General features: G+C 44.9%; 1 protein-coding gene across 3 annotated transcripts in view; it reads right to left on the bottom strand.

The window, feature by feature from the left end:
• The window catches only part of HERC3 (HECT and RLD domain containing E3 ubiquitin protein ligase 3), a 667675-nt gene that overhangs the window by 393459 nt on the left and 247777 nt on the right, over positions 1–26439 (bottom strand). For all 3 annotated transcript variants that reach the window (XM_086961614.1, XM_086961616.1, XM_086961615.1), the window contains exons 6-7: positions 6999–7220; positions 4676–4767 (exon numbers count right to left, since the gene is read on the bottom strand). In XM_086961614.1, coding sequence (XP_086817740.1) covers positions 4676–4767; positions 6999–7220 — 314 coding nt within the window. The remainder of the gene's footprint in view (positions 1–4675; positions 4768–6998; positions 7221–26439) is intronic.

The raw sequence follows: 26439 nt of genomic DNA, 5'->3' as shown, positions 1-26439 counted from the left end.
GTGGAGTGGCCTAGAGTGAAGTTGTGTAAATTACAGTGGTGCAGAGTAGACTGGAATAGAGTGCAGTGGCATAGAGAGAAATGTTGTTGAGTAAAGTGGTGTAGAATGCATTGGCATACAGTGTAGTGGTGCAGAGTTGAGTGGAGCAGAGTAGATTACAGTGCTGTAGAGTAGATTGTTTCAGACTAGAGTGAAGTGGTTCTGGGTAGGGCAGAGTGAAGTGGTTCTGGGTAGGGTGGAGTGGTTCTGGGTAGAGTGGAGTGGCTCTGGGTAGGGTGGAGTGGCTCTGGGTAGAGTGGAGTGGTTCAGAGTGGAGTGATTCAGGGTAAAGTGGTTCAGGGTAGTGTGGAGATTTGTAGGGTAGCGTGTAGAGGAGTAGAGTGGTGTAGAGTACAGCGGTGTAGAGGGAAATGGGGTGGGTTGCAGTGGTGCAGAATAGAGTTGCGTGGGGTGATGCAGAGTAGTGGCATAGAGTGCATTGGAGTAGAGTGCTTTTGAGTGGTGTAGAGTGCATTGGCGTAGTGTGGTGCAGAGTAGAACCGAGTGAACAGAGTGGCGTGACGTAGAGCGCAATGGTGTAGGGTGCAGTGGTGCAGAGTAGAGTTGCGCAGGGGCGTGAAGTGGTGCAGAGAAGCGTGGTGCAGCAGTGTAGGGTGTATTAGCGTTGAGTGGAGTGGCGTGGAGTGGAGTAGAGTGCAGTAGCAGAGCACAGTGGCGTACAGTACATTCTTTCAGAATAGGGTGAAGTGGCGTAGATTGGCATAAGAGTGCAGTGGCATAGAGTACAGAGTAGAGTGGCATAAAGTATAGTGGTGAAGAGTAGAGTTGATTGGCCTAGACTGGAGTGGTATAGAGTGCAGTGGCGAAGTCTGCAGTGGTGCATAGAAGAGTGGGGTAGAGTGCACTTGAATACAGCAGAATGGTGCAGAATAGGGAGGAGTAGAGTGCAGTGTCACAGTGCAGTGGTGCACAGTGCATTAGAGTGGCGTAGTGTGCATTGGCAAAGAGTGCAGTAGAGTGGCGTTGAGCAGTGCAGAGAAGAGTGTTGTGGCATAAAGTGCAGGTGCACAGTATAGAGTGGCATAGAGTTCAGTGGCAGAGAGGGCAGTGGTGTAGTGTTGTACAGTGAAATGTTGTAGAGTGCAAAGATGGAGAGCAGAGTGGCGTCGAGTGCAGTGGCGTACGGTAGAGTGTTGAAGAGTATAGTAGAGGTCAGTAGGGCAGAACACACTGGTTTTGAGTAAAGTGGTGTAGAGTGCATTGGCGTACAGTGCAGCAGTGTAGAAAAGAGTGGCATGGAGCGGAGTGGCACAGGGTAGATTGAAGTTGTGTATAGTGAAGTGGAGCAAAGCGGTATAGAGTGGCGTAGAGTGTGGTTGCATAGACTAGACTGTCTCAGAGCGGAGTGCGGTGGTATAGAGTGCAGTGGAGTAGATTAGAGTAGATTGGCATAGAGTGCAGTGATGCAGAGTAGAGTGGCGTAGAGTGTACTGGCGTACAGTGCGCTGCTGTAGCATGCAGTAGAGGGGTATAGAGTAGAATGGTGCGGAATAGAGTGCAGGGGCATAGAGTGCAGAGGTGCAAAGAAGAGTGGTGGAGAGTTTAGTGGTGGAGAGTGCAGTGTTGAAGAGTAGAGTGGCGTACTGTGAAACAGCGTAGAGTGGAGTGGTGCAGTGCTGTGGCAGAGAGTTCAGTGCTACAGAGTAGACCGTCGTAGAGTGCAGTGGTGTATAGCAGAGTGGCGTATAGTGCATTTATGTGGAGTGCAGTGGCGTAGAGCGGTGCAAGGCAGAGTAGCGTGGCGTGCAGTGGTGCAGAGAGAGTGGGCTAGAGTGGTGCAGAGCAGAGTGCATAGAATGAAGTAGCAGAGAGTAAAATGGCAGAGAGTGCAGTGTGGCAGGTTAGACTGTCGCAGACTACAGTGGTGTAGAGTGCATTGTTTTTGAGTATAGTGGTGTAGACTGCATTTCTTTTTAGTAAAGTGGCATACTACGCAGTAATGCACAGTAGAGTGCAATGGTTTGGAGTAGAGTGCAGTGATGCACAGTAGAGTGCAATGGTTCTTAGTAGAATGGAGTAGTGCCAGGTTGAGTGGCGCGGAGTAGATTGCTTCAGAGTGGAGGGGTGCAGGGTAGCCTACAGTAGTGTAGAGTACAGTACAGTGGTACAGAGTGCAGTGGCAAATAGTGCAGTGGTGCACAGTATAGTAGTGTGGGAGTAGGGTGTATTGGTGCAGAGTAGTGTAGAGTGAAGTGGTGCATAGTAGAGTGCAGTGATGTAGTGTGGAGTGGCGTAGTGGTGCAGAGTAGAATGGAGCGTGGTAACATTTTCATTTGAAATTACCATTACATTTGCACAGACATACACTTTAATGATATAAAAGTATAGAGCGTACAAACAAAATTACATGGAAATGTCATTTATTGATTTGTTTTGATCATATTAAAATATGTGTTTCCACCATACTTCGGAATTACCAAAAATGGGCTTCATTTGTGGTTTTCTAATTCTGATATATTCTGAAATATCTGCATATATCATCTACAGACATTTAAATTTTGTTGTGTGCTAGAAAAAAAAAATCATACAGTCTTCCTCAAGCACACCCCTAGTTGCCAGCATGGTTGTCACATAAATCCTCTTACTTTGAAGTCAGAGAAAGAAATGCAAACACCAAGCTCCCTGGAAGACATCCGCCTTTGAATGCACAGCAAATGTGACAAGATAAGAACAAGATTTAAAGGCCTACTTATAGAACCCAGGACTGGTGGAAGAATTCAGTAAATAGGGTTTGGGCAATAGAAGAAAAGAACTCAAGCTGGACAACCTAGAACAAATAAAGCCAGCAAATAGAAAGCAAGCAAATGTGAGTTACAAAACATAAAGTCAATGATAAGCAATGGGTGGAATGCATTCCCAGAGAAGCTTTCCGTATGTCCCCAACATATCGTTGGTAAGGCTTCGACCTAAAAAGGGACATGCAAGGCCTACAAGGAAGAACTCAAAAGAATAAGACCAATCCCCTCACGTAGCAAAGGAGAAAAGCCCATCTGTCGGTGGTCTGAATAAACATAACATATGTGCTTAGGCTCATTGGTCATCATAATGGGTATGGGATTGAAGGCCTAAAAATGAGTCACTGGCTTCTATAAGCTAGGTCGGTGAAGTAGCAGAAAGGTCTTTGTATCTCCACTATGAGCAATCAATGGTTTAATGAGTTAGATAACTACAAGGGCCCTTTCTTGCATGTGTATGCACCCCACAGCATTTCATTTATGTTTATCCTGAAGCACAGTCTCCTGTAAGGACACCACTATTATCTTACATATGGGTTTGCTTTATAACTTGGGGTATTTTATACCCTTTGCAGAATTTAACGAGGAATACAGTATACCCTCTGGCCAATTCTTAATGCATGCAGCATTGAAAAGAGCAATCAGGCCTCTGTGCAGCCCAACTCATGATGAAACTGAAACATATTGCACCATACAGTTAAAGCTTAATGTGAGACTAAAGTCGTCATATGGTCTCCAATTTTTCTAAATCTCTTGGACACACAAAACAAAATGCCTGAATGCACTAAAGGGTTGTGGGGAGAAAGAGGAGGGAGCAGATCACACAGCCACTCTTAAATAGGCGTTTGTACAGCTTTTACACACATCGGAAGTGTTACAATTCAACTATTTTCACTGCACTTACCTTTTCACAGCAAAATTATACAGAACATTTCCCACTACTGTCTCTGATGCATGCTGTAAGTGCTCAAGCCCTGACGCAACATACTTTCACATGGTATAGTTCGGCCCAATCACTGGCATTTTCTGGAGTAAAATAACAGACTTGATTTCGAGCTGAGATCCAAGGTCTGTCTTCTAGGAATTGGGTCTAGGCCCACTAAGGACAAGATGAGATGTAAACTCATGGATTGGGCTCATGTTACAAAAGAAAACGCTATCGCACTTGGACGAAAGTCTCCTTATGCACCGGGAATTACAAAGTGCAGGTCTGAACTTTATAATTGAGTTGGAAGTCTCTAAACCATCTATTGTGTTTACATCTGAAGAAACGAGTTGAAGTTACTGACTGTTCTGCTCAAAATTAATCCAAAATCAGATGATAAACCACTATGATCAAGCCCAATGTTCTGATACCTCACTGAGCTGGTCTATGATCTAGGACTGCTGTCTGAAACATGTACTCGTCTAACTTAATTATGTGATATATTTTAGGATCTGATGCACATTTTTCAGTCTTTAGGTTAAGCTGATACTCTACTGTAGCATACAGCTCTCTCACCTGTTATTCTCTTCTCTCACTCATTGTTAAATTGTTTATGCTGTACCATGACACAATTTTGCACAACTTGTTTGGACTGCTAATGTTTTTTTGTTGTTGTTTTTTTTTGTTTTTTTTAAATGGTACTGGCCACGTTTAAAATTTAAAAAAATAATAACGAAGCATGTGCCTAAAAAGACCTTTAATGCCAATGTTTTCAAACTTCTTAAGCAGATGAGAATCAAAAAGATTACGTAGAATCTGTACTACTTCCCTATTTGGGAGGTTTTTTAAATATAATGATCTTGCATAACACAAAGCTGCCAAAGACGTACCATGAATCATAAAGAGAAAGTAAACTTAAACAACAGGACTAAGAAAACTGCTTCCCTTGTCTTACCTTTGTCAAGATGGCTGTATGTTCTTGCCCACAGCTGATATAAACAACCTTCTGGTTGCGCAAAGGTTTGACATGGCATGGAGACGCTCGGTCTACAAAAAGCAAAAAAATCACAAATTTGTGCAAAAGAAGGCAAACTTAGCCAGAAACTACTATAACGAAGAAGGCTCCTAAATTCCCATTTGTAAAATCAAATTAACTGTAAGCCTATGTTTGGATTTAGAGTACTTTTTCAGAATAAATATGAATACTTGCAGCACACTTTCCTCCCTCATCAAACTCGTACCACCGTTCTCTACCATCTAGCCCTTCCAGGCTCCATCCCACAATGGCCCACTTTTTCCCATATAAGCACTTACGCTATACTCAGGTGGGCATTATGCTGTGTCTATGTTCAACTAAGTGTTGACTGCACTCGCAGCCCAGCAGGGCCTTGCGCTCTGCTGTTGAGCAAAACAAAACCACACTGAGCACCGTTCAGGGACTAACAGATTCAAATCCACAAGGAGAACAAAGAGAGTAGTCTAGCTGTCACAGTCTCCAAGGACATTCGTCCACTTGTTGGGATCTAAAATTCGATATATATGTATTATTGGCCTAACTACATCAATATAACCTTGTGTTTGTATAATCGTGCAATTAGAGTTCATTTTAGTAATATAATGACCAATGATTCACTTATAAATGTACTTATCCATTCTTTGCAGGATATATATATATATTTAGTATTGGTCTCATGTGTCTAAACCAATATGCAGTTGCAGCTTATTATTCATGTGCTGCAACCCACTAAGCTATCTTTGTAAGGTGCAAGCTTCAGGTGTATAGAATTGTTCCTGTAATGTGAAAGCTTTATCTTATTCTTGCCTTCTCAGTAAAAGACCTGTTGTGGTACATTGCTTTCCTCTGGTTAGGTTTACAATATGAATATTTCTGTATACTTTGCTATAAGAAAGAGAGGCTTGTTAATGATAGAGAGACTTCTGATGCAGACACTTGCTTTGCAGCTCCACACAGTTTGCCCCCTCCTTCTTGTCAGCCTGAGCAGCTGAAAGTATACCGTCCGAGACCCAAGGCCACATCTTGCTTGGGACTACGATAAGCACATTCCTGCAGACACTGTTCCTGTACTCCCATGCCTGAGATAGAAAGGGAGTCACCCTTTCTGACCTCCCCAGTAATGAATAGCTTGAGCTGAGTTTCGTTCTAATCTATTGTGCCATATATGGGTTTTCCTCTAGGCTTCACGAGAAATAGAAACTTGCCATGTGTAGAGATTTTATGTGTTCACTGAGAGTATATCTGTCTGGTTTTGACTGTATGTCTTCAGTCTCTCCGCGCACCCTGAGGGGTGAGGATGAGAGGGGCTCCTCTGGCCAGAGTTTCTTTGTAAAATAAATGATTGACCCTTCTTCACTGCCAACTGTCTGATTATTGATATTAGGTAAATGGGGTGGGGCTATTGGTAAGAATAGCTCCATAGCTCTATGGTAATGTAATATTTTTGTATTCCTTCACACTCACCAACACGCCTTTACATTCCTGATGGCTCCACACCATGGAGGTATAGGTGTTATCCCACTCACTTTACGGATGGCTGCATGTCAATCTGAAATGTTATCGGAACTCCCGAGCATTGACAGCAGCTGCACATTTGTGGACATACAAAAATTCCTAACACTGACCCAATTTCAACGTTGGTTGGCACACACCGTAGAAATATAGTTGGCGTCTGTGGCAAGAATAGTGGCTGCACTCCTAGAAGAACGATTAGGAGCCCTCGCTGCCATTACTAAAAGCTATGGGCTAGATTATCAAAGGATTTACCCGTACTGACCAGCCCTAGGGATGGAGTCTAGGGCCTGCGGAGAGCACCACTCTGTCACAAACGTGCTGGATATCCCGTCTCCCATATTACAATCACATTTTATCCTAGGGGATCGTAATATGGCGGATGGGATAGCAGTCATATTTGTGATGGAGCATTCCCTCCGCTGACTTCTAAATCAGGCCCTAAGTATTTGTACCCAGAGGTAGAATATGTTTGTTTTTTGTAAGCCATTTTGAGGCAAGGATCTCTCCAATGGATGTGCTTATGCAGGGTGATAAACTCGTGCCTTACGCTAGGGTGAATGTGGGCATGCACAGCCTGAAACATAGCTCTTCCTTTTACAGCATCTTCAGTTCAGTTTGGGTTGTTACTTGATACTTCTAAATCAAACTACAGCAAGCACAAAAAATAGGCAGCCATGAACATCTAGATCAATCTCAGGTCCCAGTCATCCCACACTCAAAGCATGACTACCTGTGTCGACCAATATACCTTCTTCGTCGTTTAATCCCAGCTGCCCAGCATCATTCTTTCCCCATCCAAAGACAGCCCCCGAGAGAGACAAGGCAAAGCTGTGAAAGCCTCCAGCAGTGACCTGGGCAAGCGGGATCCCCTCCAGAGACTTCACTCGTTGAGGGCAAGACTGAGATTCGAATCCTACGCCCAGACCAAGCTGGCCATGGCTGTTCTGTCCCCAGGTGAAAAGCTGGCCATCTGAAAGAAGGAAGAGGTACTCTAAACACAAAGCAACATAGCATGCAGCACTTTATAGTAATGAAACAGGGTTCAGATCACCACCAGGTTAAAATTCCAACTATTCAAAAAAGACAAAAAGTAGTCATTCCTGTAACTCAAAAAGATCTAGATACCAAACATTCCTGTCAAGGGAGAGAAGCATGTAAAGGGAACCCATCAGTGCGAACAGTAATGGCCTAAATATCTACCACTAACCTTCATTACTCATACTTCATGCATTCCTTTTCACAGTACTTTCTGGAGAGTTGAGGCCTCATCTCGGAGACAGGCATACCTTGAACTTACCCAAGGATGGTGTTTCCTTGTAAAAATAAGGATACATTTTTGAAGCCTTGCTTCTTTAATATTTATGTATTTTTTTTATTTTTATATAGCACGTTTCGACCAACAATAGGCATCTGTGTGCTTTTGAACAAACATCTATATACAATTCTTACCACCCTGAAATTAAAATAAAGAAATAGAGTGTGAAAAGAAGGAAGCAAATCAGAATACACAAGAAGACACAAAGGGGAGAGAGAAAGATAGCAGAGGTGAAAATAGTGCTACTACGAAGTGGGAAAGGAAATGCATAGAAGGGTGGGTGGAAGAGTAGAGGAAAAAAATATGCAGGAGCGAGTGGGTGTAGATGTTGGAATGGAAGCTCCAAAGAACAAGCATTTACAATGCAATGGTCTCGGCATCATTAAAGGTGGAGCTATTGGCATTGCTCATGACATTTCTTTTTTTTCTTTAAATCATAAATAGATGGCATTGTCATTTACATTGCCAATACACAGCACTCTGCACTCAACAGCACACACCACTCTGCACTCAACAGCACAAACCACTCTGCACTCAACAGCACACACCACTCTGCACTCAACAGCACACACCACTCTGCACCTGCACTCACTGCTCTGCACACTCACTCTGCACTCACTACTCTGCATTCCGCACTCACTACTTGCATTCCGCACTCACTACTCACTACTCAGCATTCCGCACTCACTACTCACTACTCTGCATTCCGCACTCACTACTCACTACTCTGCATTCCGCACTCACTACTCACTACTCTGCACTCACTACTCTGCACTCACTACTCTGCACTCACTACTCTGCACTCACTACTCTGCACTCACTACTCTGCAATCTGCACTCACTACTCTGCAATCTGCACTCACTATTCACTACTCTGCACTCACTACTCACCACTCTGCACTCACTACTCACCACTCTGCACTCACTACTCACTACTCTGCACTCACTACTCACTACTCTGCACTCACTACTCTGCACTCACTACTCTGCACTCACTACTCTGCACTCACTACTCTGCACTCACTACTCTGCACTCACTACTCACTACTTTGCACTCACTACTCACTACTCTGCACTCACTACTCACTACTCTGCACTCACTACTCAGCACTCACTACTCACTACTCTGCACTCACTACTCTGCACTCACTACTCTGCACTCACTACTCTGCACTCACTACTCTGCACTCACTACTCTGCACTCACTACTCACTACTCTGCACTCACTACTCACTACTCTGCACTCACTACTCTGCACTCACTACTCTGCACTCACTACTCTGCACTCACTACTCTGCATTCACTACTCTGCACTCACTTCTCTGCACTCACTACTCACTACTCTGCACTCACTACTCACTACTCTGCACTCACTACTCTGCACTCACTACTCACTACTCTGCACTCACTACTCACTACTCTGCACTCACTACTCTGCACTCACTACTCACTACTCTGCACTCACTACTCACTACTCTGCACTCACTACTCTGCACTCACTACTCTGCACTCACTACTCTGCACTCACTACTCTGCACTCACTACTCTGCACTCACTACTCTGCACTCACTACTCTGCACTCACTACTCACTACTCTGCACTCACTACTCACTACTCTGCACTCACTACTCACTACTCTGCACTCACTACTCACTACTCTGCACTCACTACTCTGAACTCACTACTCACTACTTTGCACTCACTACTCACTACTCTGCACTCACTACTCACTACTCTGCACTCACTACTCTGCACTCACTATTCTGCACTCACTACTCTGCACTCACTACTCTGCACTCACTACTCACTACTCTGCACTCACTACTCTGCACTCACTACTCTGCACTCACTACTCTGCACTCACTACTCACTACTCTGCACTCACTACTCACTACTCTGCACTCACTACTCACTACTCTGCACTCACTACTCACTACTCTGCACTCACTACTCTGCACTCACTACTCACTACTCTGCACTCACTACTCTGCACTCACTACTCACTACTTTGCACTCACTACTCACTACTCTGCACTCACTACTTTGCACTCACTACTCTGCACTCACTACTCTGCACTCACTACTTTGCACTCACTACTCACTACTCTGCACTCACTACTCACTACTCTGCACTCACTACTCACTACTCTGCACTCACTACTCACTACTCTGCACTCACTACTCTGCACTCACTACTTGCACTCACTACTCTCTGCATGCACTCACTACTCACTACTTTGCACTCACTACACACTTTGCACTCACTACTCTGCACTCACTACTTTGCACTCACTACTCTGCACTCACTACTCTGCACTCACTACTTTGCACTCACTACTCACTACTCTGCACTCACTACTCTGCACTCACTACTCACTACTCTGCACTCACTACTCTGCACTCACTACACTACTCACTACTCTGCACTCACTACTCTGCACTCACTACTCACTACTTTGCACTCACTACTCACTACTCTGCACTCACTACTCACTACTCTGCACTCAAAACTCTGCACTCACTACTCTGCACTCACTACTCTGCACTCACTACTCACTACTCTGCACTCACTACTCACTACTCTGCACTCACTACTCACTACTCTGCACTCACTACTCTGCACTCACTACTCACTACTCTGCACTCACTACTCTGCACTCACTACTCACTACTTTGCACTCACTACTCTGCACTCACTACTCACTACTCTGCACTCACTACTCACTACTCTGCACTCACTACTCACTACTCTGCACTCACTACTCACTACTCTGCACTCACTACTCTGCACTCGCTACTCACTACTCTGCACTCGATACTCACTACTCTGCACTCACTACTCACTACTCTGCACTCACTACTCACTACTCTGCACTCACTACTCTGCACTCACTACTCACTACTCTGCACTCACTACTCTGCACTCACTACTCACTACTCTGCACTCACTACTCACTACTCTGCACTCACTACTCTGCACTCACTACTCACTACTCTGCACTCACTACTCTGCACTCACTACTCACTACTCTGCACTCACTACTCTGCACTCACTACTCACTACTTTGCACTCACTACTCTGCACTCACTACTCACTACTCTGCACTCACTACTCACTACTCTGCACTCACTACTCACTACTCTGCACTCACTACTCTGCACTCGCTACTCACTACTCTGCACTCGATACTCACTACTCTGCACTCACTACTCACTACTCTGCACTCACTACTCACTACTCTGCACTCACTACTCTGCACTCACTACTCTGCACTCACTACTCTGCACTCACTACTCTGCACTCACTGCTCTGCACTCACTACTCACTACTCACTGCTCTGCACTCACTACTCACTACTCACTGCTCTGCACTCACTACTCACTACTCTGCACTCACTACTCTGCACTCACTACTCACTACTCTGCACTCACTACTCTGCACTCACTACTCTGCACTCACTACTCTGCACTCACTACTCTGCACTCACTACTCTACTCTGCACTCACTACTCTACTCTGCACTCACTGCTCACTACTCTGCACTCACTACTCTGCACTCACTACTCACTACTCTGCACTCACTACTCTGCACTCACTACTCTACTCTGAACTCACTACTCTACTCTGCACTCACTACTCTACTCTGCACTCACTACTCTACTCTGAACTCACTACTCTACTCTGAACTCACTACTCTACTCTGCACTCACTACTCTACTCTGCACTCACTACTCTACTCTGCACTCACTACTCACTACTCTGCACTCCCTACTCACTACTCTGAACTCACTATTCACTACTCTGCACTCACTACTCTGAACTCACTACTCTGCACTCACTACTCTGCACTCACTACTCACTACTCTGCACTCACTACTCTGCACTCACTACTCTACTCTGCACTCACTACTCTACTCTGCACTCACTACTCTACTCTGCACTCACTACTCTACTCTGTACTCACTACTCTACTCTGCACTACTCTACTCTGCACTCACTACTCACTACTCTGCACTCACTACTCTGCACTCACTACTCTGCACTCACTACTCTGCACTCACTACTCTGCACTCACTACTCTGCACTCACTACTCTGAACTCACTACTCTGAACTCACTACTCTGCACTCACTACTCACTACTCTGAACTCACTACTTTGAACTCACTACTCTGCACTCACTATTCACTACTCTGCACTCACTACTCTGCACTCACTACTCTGCACTCACTATTCACTACTCTGCACTCACTACTCTGCACTCACTACTCTGCACTCACTACTCACTACTCTGCACTCACTACTCACTACTCTGCACTCACTACTCTGCACTCACTACTCTGCACTCACTACTCTGCACTCACTACTCACTACTCTGCACTCACTACTCTGCACTCACTACTCACTACTCTGCACTCACTACTCTGCACTCACTACTCTGCACTCACTACTCTGCACTCACTACTCACTACTCTGCACTCACTACTCACTACTCTGCACTCACTACTCACTACTCTGCACTCACTACTCTGCACTCACTACTCTGCACTCACTACTCTGCACTCACTACTCTGCACTCACTACTCTGCACTCACTACTCTGCACTCACTACTCTGCACTCACTACTCTACTCTGCACTCACTACTCTGCACTCACTACTCACTACTCTGCACTCACTACTCTGCACTCACTACTCACTACTCTGCACTCACTACTCTGCACTCACTACTCACTACTCTGCACTCGCTACTCACTACTCTGCACTCACTTCTCACTACTCTGCACTCACTTCTCACTACTCTGCACTCACTACTCACTACTCTGCACTCACTACTCTGCACTCACTACTCTGCACTCACTACTCACTACTCTGCACTCACTACTCTGCACTCACTACTCTGCACTCACTACTCTGCACTCACTACTCTGCACTCACTACTCACTACTCTGCACTCACTACTCTGCACTCACTACTCACTACTCTGCACTCACTACTCTGAACTCACTACTCTGCACTCACTACTCACTACTCTGAACTCACTACTTTGAACTCACTACTCTGCACTCACTATTCACTACTCTGCACTCACTACTCTGCACTCACTACTCTGCACTCACCACTCACTACTCTGCACTCACTACTCTGCACTCACTACTCTGCACTCACTACTCTGCACTCACTACTCTGCACTCACTACTCACTACTCTGCACTCATTACTCACTACTCTGCACTCACTACTCACTACTCTGCACTCACTTCTCACTACTCTGCACTCACTACTCTGCACTCACTTCTCACTACTCTGCACTCACTACTCTGCACTCACTACTCTGCACTCACTACTCACTACTCTGCACTCACTACTCTGCACTCACTACTCACTACTCTGCACTCACTACTCTGCACTCACTACTCACTACTCTGCACTCACTACTCTGCACTCACTACTCTGCACTCACTACTCACTACTCTGCACTCACTACTCTGCACTCACTACTCTGCACTCACTACTCTGCACTCACTACTCTGCACTCACTACTCTGCACTCACTACTCTACTCTGCACTCACTACTCTACTCTGCACTCACTACTCTGCACTCACTACTCACTACTCTGCACTCACTACTCTGAACTCACTACTCACTACTCTGCACTCACTACTCTGCACTCACTACTCTACTCTGCACTCACTACTCTACTCTGCACTCACTACTCTACTCTGCACTCACTACTCTGCACTCACTACTCTGCACTCACTACTCTGAACTCACTACTCACTACTCTGCACTCACTACTCACTACTCTGCACTCACTACTCTGCACTCACTACTCTGCACTCACTATTCACTACTCTGCACTCACTACTCTGCACTCACTACTCTGCACTCACTACTCACTACTCTGCACTCACTACTCACTACTCTGCACTCACTACTCACTACTCTGCACTCACTACTCTGCACTCACTACTCTGCACTCACTACTCACTACTCTGCACTCACTACTCACTACTCTGCACTCACTACTCACTACTCTGCACTCACTACTCACTACTCTGCACTCACTACTCACTACTCTGCACTCACTACTCTACTCTGCACTCACTACTCTGCAATCTGCACTCACTACTCTGCAATCTGCACTCACTACTCTGCAATCTGCACTCACTACTCTGCAATCTGCACTCACTACTCTGCAATCTGCACTCACTACTCTGCACTCACTACTCACTACTCTGCACTCACTACTCTGCACTCACTACTCACTACACTGCACTCACTACTCTGAACTCACTACTCACTACTCTGCACTCACTACTCTGCACTCACTACTCTGCACTCTGCACTCACTACTCTGCACTCACTACTCGCTACTCACTACTCGCTACTCACTACTCACTACTCTGCACTCACTACTCTGCACTCACTACTCTGCACTCTGTACTCACTACTCTGCACTCTGTACTCACTACTCTGCACTCTGTACTCACTACTCTTCACTCTGCACTCACACTCTGCACTCACTACTCACACTCTGCACTCACTACTCACACTCTGCACTCACTACTCACACTCTGCACTCACTACTCTGCACTCACTACTCACACTCTGCACTCACTACTCTGCACTCACTACTCTGCACTCACTACTCTGCACTCACTACTCTGCACTCTGCACGCTGCATTCACACTCTGCACACTCACTCTGCACTCACTACTTCACACTCTGCACTCACACTCTGCTCACTCACTCTGCACTCACTACTTCACACTCTGCACTCACACTCTGCTCACTCACTCTGCACTCACTACTTCACACTCTGCACTCTGCTCACTCTGAACTGTGCGCACTCTGCACTCACAATATAATAATCCTTATGCAGAATTCCTCTAAAGTATAAGCAGCTTGGGTTTTTCCTATAGGCGCCAAAGAGTCAATGATAGGAAAAGAGGGCAGAGAGTGCTAACCCCATCTCCCCACCCACAGACAACCAAAAATTATCTTCTGCGTTGCTTTGTTCTAATAATATGAATAAGGAATTTAAAGTATATGTATGGGCGAGTGGAAGGTGATCTATCGTATTCAATATATTTTAACACAATTGGTGTTCATGGTTACCTTTACAAACGTGAGATGAAGATGATGCTCACTTTTTAGTTATATAAGGATATTTTGTCGAGTACATTCAAGTTCAACCCACTGGCTGTAAGCAACAAGCTGAGGATCAACAGGCGCGAAACAGCGTGGCGGGCGCGCACGAGACGCAGCGTGGGCGTGCACATCAGCTCAAGATCCCTGGAGAAGACACCGAGTCTGCCTGCTGCCATGACTGACCCGCTGCGAGGGAAAGAGCCAGGTGAGTGGGGGTCGAGGGGGGGCGGCAGAGAGGGAGTGGGCAGAGAGGGAGGGTGTGTGTGTGTGTGTGTGTGCGTGCGTGCGTGAGTGTGTGCTTCCGTGAGTGTGAATGTGGAGCAAGAGATGTGAACGGCTCCAGGAGGCTCGGCGTGCGCGTCCACGAGATGCAATCGGCGCTCGTTCACCGCTCTGGCTCCGTTGAGACTGAACTCCATGACAATAGGTCTTGAAGCCCGAGACCTAAAAAGGAGCAGCAACAGTAAGACTAAAGGGGCAGCCAGGTTTTAGCAAGATTTCTTAGTTTGAAGACTAAATACTTGAAGAGCGGGTGTGAAAGGGGCAAGCGGTTATGTGCTGGATCACAGAGGCAAGTAAGTGGTGGAACGGCCAGATAAAAATCTGGTGGCCGCAGAAGAGGTTTTAATTTGTTTAGGGAATGAAGTGTAGTTCTTTTCAATTTTAACAGATGTGCTATATGTGAAATGATGAATAGTACGGACGCTCTTCCCTCCTTTATCACAATTCTCACTCTTATGAAATCCTTACAAGCAGAAACTGTAGCTGTAACAAAATGGATTTGAAATCTTGGAAACGAGAAAAAGATTTGGACTAAAAGTAAAAAACAAATACAAATAGTTAATTGTATCATTACCACGACAAAGATCCCCCTCGTCACATTCCTGACCCACAATGGGAATACGAAAACTGGGAAAGCCCAGGTGGCGGTAATGCTTTGTTGTATTTTGCACACAGCTACCTAAAATGCTTCAGTGTCCGGCAGAGAATGTCATACTACCAAAAGTAGAGAAAAAAAACATTAGACAAGCAACCTATCCGTGGAAAAAAAAAGGTTTTTAGCATTCTCCTGAAATGTAGATTCTCAATCGTTCTGAGCTCAAGCAGGAAATTATTCGAAATTATGACAAAAATGTGGCTATGTAATGCTTGCACATCAAATTCAAAACGAATTGGGTGTGCTAATAGTGCACATGCATACATGTAAAATTGCAAAAGTCATGCATGAGAAAAAAACAGCGGTCCCTTTGGTGGTGCTCACACGGTGACAGCACCCAGCCACCTAGGGTGCGAATTCGCGTACTGTGTAACAGGCTGCAAGCTGCAGAAAAAGCCCTGAAGCACACAATCCACTGGTTCTCTAAGATCCCTAATAAGACAATATATGTAGTCCATGATTAGGCGAGTAAAATCTCTCCGTTTACATTTTGCACATTTCCATGCATGGCATGAACAATTTCACTCTAGAGGCAAAATTAGAAGGGTTAACTATCTAAATGAACGCCCATCCACACAAACTTTCTTTCTCTATAGGATGCGAAGCATACACATATTTTCTGAAACTGACTGGTGTTCACCGCCAGAGGAGAAGAGAGATTTCAGTGTGCAGATGTGACATGGTCAAGCAGTTAGAACCTACAGATGATTGTTACAGGTCAGTACTTCCGATATATGATGCTGGCACCCACCTTCAGAAAGATTAGGTACATATGATGGAAATGTGGTCCAGAGATATTTCTCATTACATTCTATTCCATTCCATAAAATGGAAGAACCTACAGTTGATGGTTATAGGCCAGTACTTTAATAGATGACAGTGAGATGATGCTGCACACCCACCTTCAGAAGGACTAGGTAGATATGATGGAAATGTGGTCCAGAGATATATTTTTTTCCATTCCATTAAAACTATTCTTTTTCTATTCTGTTAGAATATTTGCTACACCTTTGCTCAGTACTTATTAATCTCTGTTGAGCAAAGTGACCACACTACAAACCAGGATAGAGAACACCAAATAAGGACCCTCAGAGCAAGATCATCATTTCTAGACTGCGAAGAGAACTGTCTGCTTGCCTAGCTGCCTCTCGCTACAGAAGCCGGCACATTTAAGCCCTTTAGCGAATAGGTCTTTCGAGAAGCATCAATCTGGATGACACGCTTGCCATGAAGCTACCCACTACGACCATTGCTACTGTCAGTGGTTTTTAACATCATGTGGCTTCATACAGAAGATTTCTCAGCAAAGATGTCTTATTTTACCTTTGTTTTTAGAGAGAGATGGGAGCAGTAAACGTGTTTGTGAGAAAAGCTTCAGCATTGATGTGCTTCATTCATGTTAAACAGGTATATAGTTTAGCATTTAAGAAGCTTACATTAGTCGAAACGTATCTAAATTGACTGACATGTCTGAATGTCATGTCATCCAATCTGAAGTTTAATAAATGTTAAAAACTTTAATTTTGCGATTTGTTCCATTTGCTCAAAGCTAGTAAACGATGTATAATTGCTTGCAATTTTCACGGTAGGCAACAGTTAAGACTTTCTAAATGATGGAGAAAATATAAACTCGCCGTTTATCATTTCTCTTAACAGTACAACAATTTACAAAAGGTTGTACTTAAAGCCACTCCTAATAGGTCCATTATGTTTCGAAGCAAGGAGCAGCACGGTAAAGAAGCCACTGCACCAATGCGAAAACTAATGGAGTGCATCTTTCATGAAACGGACTACACCTCAGAAAGATACTGGATCCATCACATAGCCAAACGTTGCCAAACGACTGCTTCTGCTCCTATGAACTGGCAGCAAAATGTCCCCTCACCACAGTAAAAATGTTCGCCTGGGAACAACATCCGTCTATTTCCTAATGCATGTCACCCAGGGAGCTGCACCAATTTAGTCTGTCTCTTTTAATGACTATGTGGCGTGTGGGGGCGGAAGTGATGTTTAGAGAGGTCGGAGAAAGTGGTTGCAGTTTCCTCTGTATACACTGCCTGCATTGTTTGCACCAGTTCAGCGTCTGTCACCGCCCAATCTCTAATGTCTGCTTAAGCAAAGGCGGAGCTATCATTGCTGCAGCAGAAACAATGGCACTGGGGCAGAAGTCAACACTGGATTCGAGATGTGGCCATCTTGTACTAACCACCTAGAGGGCAAAGGGGCACGTTCTTTACTGGTCTATGGCGCCCTTGTTAAGCCACTGTGCCCCAGGACCACATACTGAGCCCATGTTCCATTCTGATGGCTGCCCTTTCTACTCGCCTCTCATGATGCTCATCCTCATCCTACCTCACCAGGCGTGGTCACTGCAAAAGCAAAGAAACGTGCACAGTCGATGGAGACCGGTATATGGATGTTTGCTGTGCCCTAACTCCATTTCTTACATCTTCCCTTTTCCCAAGCACCTACTATTTTACCCCCATGCTTAGGATGTGCTTCTACAGCTCACCTACCACAGATTTACTAAACAAACAGATCAGATTTTGATTCACTTAAATATGTGTTTCAGTTCCTGAAAAGCTGCATTTGTACTTTGTCTCAAAAAATCACAACTTTTATATAAAGGTAGTTTTGCAGTTAAAGCGTTGACGTAACCACTTTTCAGCATGGAGAACATAATCCTCCGCGCTTTATGCCTTGATTTCTGAGTGACAATCTATAAGTTGTGTTGGTGCTGAGAAATAACAGATCAGTATGTGGCTACATTTGAAAAGACACTTTTAGGAGTAACAAACTATTACAGCGTCACAACATGTTTTATCTAATTTGAATACAACAGATACCAAGTCTTTAGTACAGTGTGGAAATATGCATGTATGCCAGCAAAACCGTTGGCTTTGCGTAGACATGTTAATTCTTCCAGTATTCAGAACTTTGCGTTATGCCTGTGCCCAGTGCAGATAAATGGTGAGCACGATGACTTGCTGGTATTCTCTGGCAAGATGTTTTCGTGCTGATAGAATTCCATCTAGGATCTCTACATTGGTGCAGCAGGTGTAAGAAATGCTCAACAAGAGCAAAGGGGTATGGTTCAGAATAAATACTGGGATTTGTGTGTGTGTGTGTGTGTGTGTGTGTATAGTTGTGTGTGTGTGTGATGATGAGATTGCTGCAGAAGACGTGTGCTGTGTGCCAGCTGCGTCATGAAAGAGCGGTGAATGGAGGGAGAAGCTACTGAGCTCTGCAGACTTCCAAGAGCCAAGCGGAGTGGGAAGGAGCAGAAGAAGGAAGTCGAGACATCCACCAAGACACTGATGCATCTCAGCAGGAGCGGTGCGGCAGACTGAGAAGATGCCGGAGCATGGAGGCCTCTTTACAGGAGGTGCATGGCAGGATTAGGGAGAGTCCAAGAGAGAGCAGAAGGCCAAGCCCAGATCTTAATTTCCAATGTTCAAGGATGAAGGCCATGCCCTGTGGGGAATGTGCATAAGGGGACTCAGCAAAGGCACTGCAGCCATTCAGGGCGGGGCCTGGGACTAAGCTAAACTCCGCAATTTGGCCAGATCTGTCTGTGCACCATAAGTGCGCATGACAGTTTGGCCAGCAATCTTGGGCTGGCCAAACAGTCATGCACACTTAGAATTTCTCCACCAGACTGTTTTAAACAGACGGTGGAGAACAGTCCCAAGGCTCCCAGGCACTGTCTGAGTGGCAAACAGGCAGCTCAGACCAATCACGACGCTGCTGTCATGCTGATGATAGCAGTGTCATGATTGCTTTAGGGGAGCCTGTATGCTGCCAGGAGCCAGGAAGAGAAAAAGACAGAGGAGAAGCTGCGGCTGTTATCAGGGAAGTGTTTTTTTTGTTTTTCTTTGTCTTTATCCTCTACACCCCTGCCCACCTGCCCACCCGCCCCCCCAACCCAGCTCAGTAGCAGCAGCCACTTCACACATATATAATGTGCTTGGGGGTGTATCACTGCTTTTAGGTGCTCCTAATTTTCAGCAGATGAGTAGCGCGAGGCAGGTGAAGTGATTTGTTAAGGATCACCTCCATTTTTTCTTCTTCAATATTTAGAAGCGAAGATTACTGAGGAATACATCCTTCAGTTGAACATTTGACAACTGGCTCAGTAGGCGACATGTTTCTGAAGTAGAAAAGATGAGAATATGAAGGCTGGGAGTCTAGGTTAATCTAACCACTCATCTGTAAATTTCACGGACCGTCCGTTAATTTCGGACTCTGCTCAGTTGTACAGCATTATCCCTTCTACTGACCCCTTTGTCCATAGTTATAGGAACTGCAGTGAACAGCGGCAGGCCTGGACTAGTCAGATTTTCAACAGTCACACACTGGACACTGCTTTGAGGAGAAAAAAAAACAAAGAGAAGGCCTATCTTCAGCTGTTCCCCTGAAGGAAGCAGCATGGTATATCTCATTCCTCCGGCCTTCCCGCCCTATGCCCTTGCAAAGGAGTGAATAATCCTTCAGAATCGCCAGCCAAGATGCATCCCAGAAAAATGACCTACTGCAGAATCTACACTACCAACCAGTCCATGGCTGGCCTGCAGAAAAGGGCGGTTGGAGCTCAGCATGCAGGGGACGGGATGAGGCATTCTAAACCTTAGGCACTGCTACAGGGCCTGCTCAATCTATCAACTCCTACGGACAGGGCTTACGACAGCACAAAACACAGGGACAAACCTGTGCAAGCAACTGCAGCTTACAAAGAAACATTGGCGACCCTCCCAAGACCACACAGCTTCCTGCAGAAGCAGCAACGATTATCAGACAGGAAATCAGACCTCAGCCAAAAAGAGCAATGAATCATAGCGCAAGCGGCAGATGGCCCACAGAGGGGCACTAATCAAAGCCAATAAATCTTTACTTTGTCCGTGCACCACAGAACCAAAAGGAAGTAACGTATACCAATCGCTCCCCAAAGAAAGGGCAGCAAAGATGAGTGACAATGACAACTAGTGGAAAAATATGGGCGGGTTCCAAGCCCATTACTCACAAGCGAGAGCAGATGCTTTTGCAGGCTCGACCTAAAAGGCACCAAAATATAATTGCCTCACCTCCATTAGCAAATCAGGTAGCTTAAAAAAGTAGCTTACATTTGCAAATAAGACCAGTTTTGAACTTGTAAGGACATGCTATTTGGATATTTTTAAAGGTATAGGAGCCTGCATGCATTTATGTTTGCTGTAGGCAATGTTTGTTGTAATATCAAGAATTTAACAGTAAAAGCAAGTCCAACAGGCCATAAAACCGGACCACAAACTGAGAAAGAAAAAAAAAACGACTGCACTACAGGTTAGTCCAGTGCCGAGTACAGGTGACCTTCTTTTTCCCCTCCAGCTTGAAGCAACTAAAGGTCAACATTAAGCATTCATGAGCGGCTGATTTTTTAACAAAAATTATGAGAAAGGTTTTTCTAAAATTAGCTACCTGGCAAAGTATGCTACTAGGAATTAAAGCTCAGACATGCAAGCTACAAATGGAATCATCACATAATCTCCCGGCTCACTCCTTTTCAAACTCTCCTTCTCTCAACTTCCCTTTTCTCCATCTGTTCAATTCTCTCCCATGCCCTTGCCGTTGTCTCTGCCTCGGTCTTTCACACATATAATTCCTCTTTTTCTCAGCTCCCTATACCTTGCCCTATGTATGCCCCCCTCTACGTTTTTAGGTCTAGTGGCGTTGAACCGCGCGAAGCGCGGTCTCGCCAGAGACCTATTGTTAGGGATTCTTCTTTCCAGGAGAGGGGACAGGAGCTGGCCGTGTGCTCGGAATTGAGCGGGCCACGCGCATGCGAACGCGCAGCCAGCTCCTGGCTCCTCTCCTGGAAAGCTGTACCACACAGCCACACCTCTCCCTGCACACATACAGAGACACACACACACAAGCGCACCTACACACACACACACATACAGAGACCCCCGCCGCCGCACACACGCCGCCCCACACATACACACACACAAGCGCGCACACACACACACAAGCGCACCCCTCCTCCCCCTCAAACTAAGCCCCACTTACCGGCATTCTGAACTTATGCACGCCCCCCCGCCCCGCCGCCGCCGGCCCACACATGCCGCCGCACTCTTACACACACAAGCGCACCCCCCTCCTCACCCCTCCAACTAAGACCCCACTTACCGGCATTCTGGACTTCTGCAGACTCCGCGGGGCTCTCCCTCGGGCATGGGAGCCCCGCGTCACCAGCACTGCTTCTCTGTCCATCTGTGGGCGCGTGCGCAGGCTTCCGAAGGTGGAAGTCCCGCTGTAGCAGGGTTTCCGTTCTCCCACAGAACTGTGCATAGAGATCTAGAACCTCAGTGAGTTAGGATGATCCAAAACTCATCTCAGTGTCAGAAATCTCCTTACCTAGCTAGCTACAGTGTCTCATGGATCATTATGGAATGAACCATGTCTTAGACAAACCAGAACATGATCTTTAGAATACCTCAGGAATCGTGGAACACATGAACACTCTTTCGTTATATAATCATTTCAAACCAAAACTGGGAGTCAAAGAACACAAGTGCAAGTTTGAAATATTTATTATTCAATGCAAAGTTCTCAAACGCAGTATCTTGTATAATACCAAAATGCAGATTATAAAAATCAGAGTCAGCAGCATAGTCACTAATCCATAGTAAGCAAAAGGTGCTAGCATGTTATAATGCAAAACCTATAGAAATCGATATCACCTATATTTCGCGCACCCTATCTAGCATATTATTTTATATCTAAGAAGGTCTCATTCGGGCTTTAGCAGGGCGGCCCCATACCTCTCAATGTCAGTAGGAGCAGTTCACATCAACAGCTACCAGCTCTCTCCATGCGCAGCACCAAGTGTCTACGTTCATTCCGTGTAACTCTATCTTAAACCCGCGTAGAGCCCAAAATGTTGGCATCAACATTATTTGTGTTATGTCTAATGTGGTGCGAGGATCAGGCCTCTCAGCAACCTTGTGTTAGGTTAATCTTAGAGTGTGCAGCTCTCAGTGTGCAGACAGTTGTACCAAGTGTACCAGGCAAAGCTGATAGCATAGAAATAACATATTATTCTCAAATAAACCACCTCACCGCTTCTAGGGTGAAAGCTACAACAACAAGTATGTGTCGTGTGCAAAACTGAAGCCGAAGGCAAACCGGCTGTTTAAACATGTAATACACTCATGCTAACTTAACGCAATATATGTAATGAAGTATCCATATGACACCCCCCCATTGGTCCGAGCACCGTCAAACATAAGGGAAAAGGCAATACTAAATCAGACACAACAATTGAAAGCAAAGTTCAATAATCTTGAGCTAAAATAAGCTAAAAATATGTATGAATGAATATGTATGAATGCCTACAGTGGCCTCAAATCTAAAAATAAAAACAAAACTTTTGAACCAAAAGTCATCCACCAGGTCTCAAAAATATGAAACGTAGGACCAGGTTTCATCAATTCAAATGTTTGGAAGAGAAAAAACAAGGCACGTATCCGATTTCCAAAGTCATGTGCCACATTGACGTTATCCCCAGCGACATCACATGATTGTACTCTCCATCAGCTGAACATAGTCCATCCCTCCAATCCAGCGAGGGGAAACTCATATTTCACAACAAAGCATTCCTCCCAGGCATCTCACGATTGGAAAGTATATGCAAAGAAAGTTGCCACAGCCTCCAGCATGAAATCACTGCCATCATCCGAAAATAGTTCAGCAATCCAATTTAGCAATGGGAAAGAACATACGTGCTCCTCCAGCATCGGATCCTCCTGTAACGTCAGAGGACAACTCGGTGGGTTCACCAGATCGCTGTGTGTCAGAAAGGCATCCGCCGCTGCAGAAATCTCCCATTGGCCCAGAACTCCATTTATCGCTGCCAAGGCCATAACTCTCTCGCCAGAACAGATCAGCTCGTGAGCCACCACGGGACGCATTAGCTGATCAAAATCGACGTCAGGAGCAGTTCTCAAGCATAGGCACAAATCAATGGCCCAATCGAACTCGCAGCTCAGGCAGTGAAACACAGGTTGGACACACGTGAAGTCGGTGAACCGAAATGACAATCTATAGGCCGTGCTTAATGCTGCAAGCGGCAATGTTCCATAGTAATTGAGCATCCGATTACGGCACAGTGTCAGGAGGCGTTGAACGGCGTCTTGCGCAGGATGGGCATCCATGTTTTATGAAGAAAAACACCAACAGAATGCCTGCTGCTACAGCCAGTAACACAGGTAATCCACCAAACAAACTCGAAAAAATAGTGTGGAAAAACGTGGGAATGATACCAAAAACCTTTTCAAACGTAGTCACGAGGCCACTGCTGACTAACTTGAAAAAATGTGCCAGCCCAGTCGTTGAAGAAGCATTAAATATCTGGTGTACCAGCTCGCAGAAATGAAACGGCAAATCAGTATTTAAAAGCGCCTGCACCTCTGTGCGGGTGTTGGCTATGTGAAGGACATAAGTTTCCCGGGCCGAACTCAGGGTCACTTGTTTTTGAGACAAAAGGGCCCTTATTCTGCTTAAACCATTGAATTTTGCTTCCAAGGTTGGAATCCGTGGCCAGATGGAGACATCTGAAGAACCATGCGTGGGTGGGTATAGAACATTCTTGCAGCACACTACACGCTCTGATACAGTTACCACATATGCCACACCAATTAATAAACCACAACATAATTCGTTGTTTAAAAGCAAATAACTGCCATTAGCTAATATTGTAAATGTGGGAACCACTGCTGGAACTGGCGTGCCTTTTAAAACACATGCTAAATTTGGGCGGTCCTGATTACAAGAACCGTGTAACTGAATGTGTCTGCATATTAATGAATGGTCAGGTGACTGTGTGCGTTCCTCACCATTAAGATTCACTTCTTTCCCATCCTTCAGACATCTGTATGTGTATGGTAATGACCATGCCTCATGTAAGAATGCATTGCCTAGTGGTTCATATCGTCCTATAGCAATATACCGCATACAGTTAGTAAATTTATATAAAGGAAATGGTAATGTAATTAAACCATGAATAAGCCACGTGGCAGTAGTGGTTTCAGCAACAGAAAAAGGCAAGGATTCTAGCTTCTCAATATGTAACATAGAAAATGATGCATCACGCATTGAAAGCATGCGCTGTTTTTCAGTAAGATTAAAAGGGGCGAAAAGGGATGAAACGTTCAATGAGGTCCAGGGAACTCGACCAGCCTTAATCGTCTGTAGAGTCCAGGCAAACTGCATTACAGAACGCAATTGATTTTGACCATGGTATAACGTGGACACTTCATCATGTACAATATCAACAACAGAAGAAACAATATTATCCAATGTGTAAATTCTGGAAGAAAGCATGTTAATACTGTTATCGACCACTGCAAGCACCTTTTCCAAATTTGCTTGATCAATAGCTCTCAGGCGTTTAGCTGCCTCAACTTGTGAAAATTTCCAAATCTCATTGTATATAGCATAAAGAAAGCGTTTAGATCTACCCCTAGCTGGGCCTTTTATAAAATCATTTAGGTCAATATTTTCATTCAACTGGGACAGATGCAGTTTAACTGCAGCCAAAGTGGAATGTTGTAACCAGTTCTGACACAATTTGCCTACTGAATAAGTAGTAACAGTGTGATCCGTTTCAAACCTGGGATCCTGCCTGATGTGTGTAAAACCTTCAGACAAACCCAAAAACCTACGTTGGCAAGCATCAGTGCTTCTTTGCCACAAAAGCCACCCCTCCGGATCAAAATGGGAAATATTAAAGGAGGAATTCTGCAAAAGTGCTTGTATCCCATTGATGGATATTGTAGTGAAATTACTCCAACCTGAATATTCTTCTAAGTCAGGGATAGTAGGGGTATTTAATTTTTTAGATGTAGCCAATCCAAAACACGTTGTTTGAGAAACAGTAGAATTTAAAAACAACATGTGATTCGGGATGAGACATGCACGATGCAAAGCCTCAGTGCCTTGTACCTGCCAATCTTTGGTACCCCAAACCGATTTAAGGTCAATAGCATCCTTCCATAACTCATAGCCATCCACAGATAACCTATCTAAAAAGGACTTTGAATACAGCAATTTTGTATCTGTAAGTCTAACTTTGGGTATGAATTTCTGGTTCACTTTAAAATAAAACGATTCAGGATTTGATTGATTAAAATCTGTAAAATAAGAGTATTTTCCCAGAAATGTACTTGAGCTCCCCTGTAAGGGAGTAGGGCAATGTTCCCACTGAGTGTAATTCACAGGAACCCTCCTGGAACTTGTCTTGTGTAAGAAATGATTCCCATAATGTTGATAACAAAACAAATCACCATAATTGACAGAATCTAAGTACAAATCCTCAGCATCAAAGGCCGCATAATATTTCAAATCAGAGAACAATGCTTCTACAGCCTGAAGATCCCAGTCATCAGAACGAACATTTTGCTTAATCACATCTCCCATGTTTACTCTAAGCACATTAGGAACATTAATAACTTCTGTGGGGCCATGTATCTGAAACCTAACCGCATCCCACACAATCCCATCAAGGACTGGCCAAGCAGTAATCTGTACTGAATGTAAGTCTCTCTTTAGTCTGTGTACTGAATGTGAGGAGGACAGAGGGGCCAATGTTCCATTAAGGTACCGAATTCCTGTTCTTTCTATCACATAATGGCCATCGATCAAGCGGAAAAAATAAAACACAAAACCAATTGACATAAAAAGATAAAATGAAAATAGTATCAGCCAAACGTATGTCCAAGGTGGAATTAGAAAATGTTTTTTAAACAAC

Source organism: Lissotriton vulgaris, chromosome 3_1 (genome assembly GCF_964263255.1).
Source record: "Lissotriton vulgaris chromosome 3_1, aLisVul1.2, whole genome shotgun sequence".
Lineage (NCBI taxonomy): Eukaryota > Metazoa > Chordata > Amphibia > Caudata > Salamandridae > Lissotriton > Lissotriton vulgaris.
The sequence above is the reverse complement of the archived record's forward strand: the minus strand, read 5'-3'. Positions and strand labels throughout refer to the sequence as shown.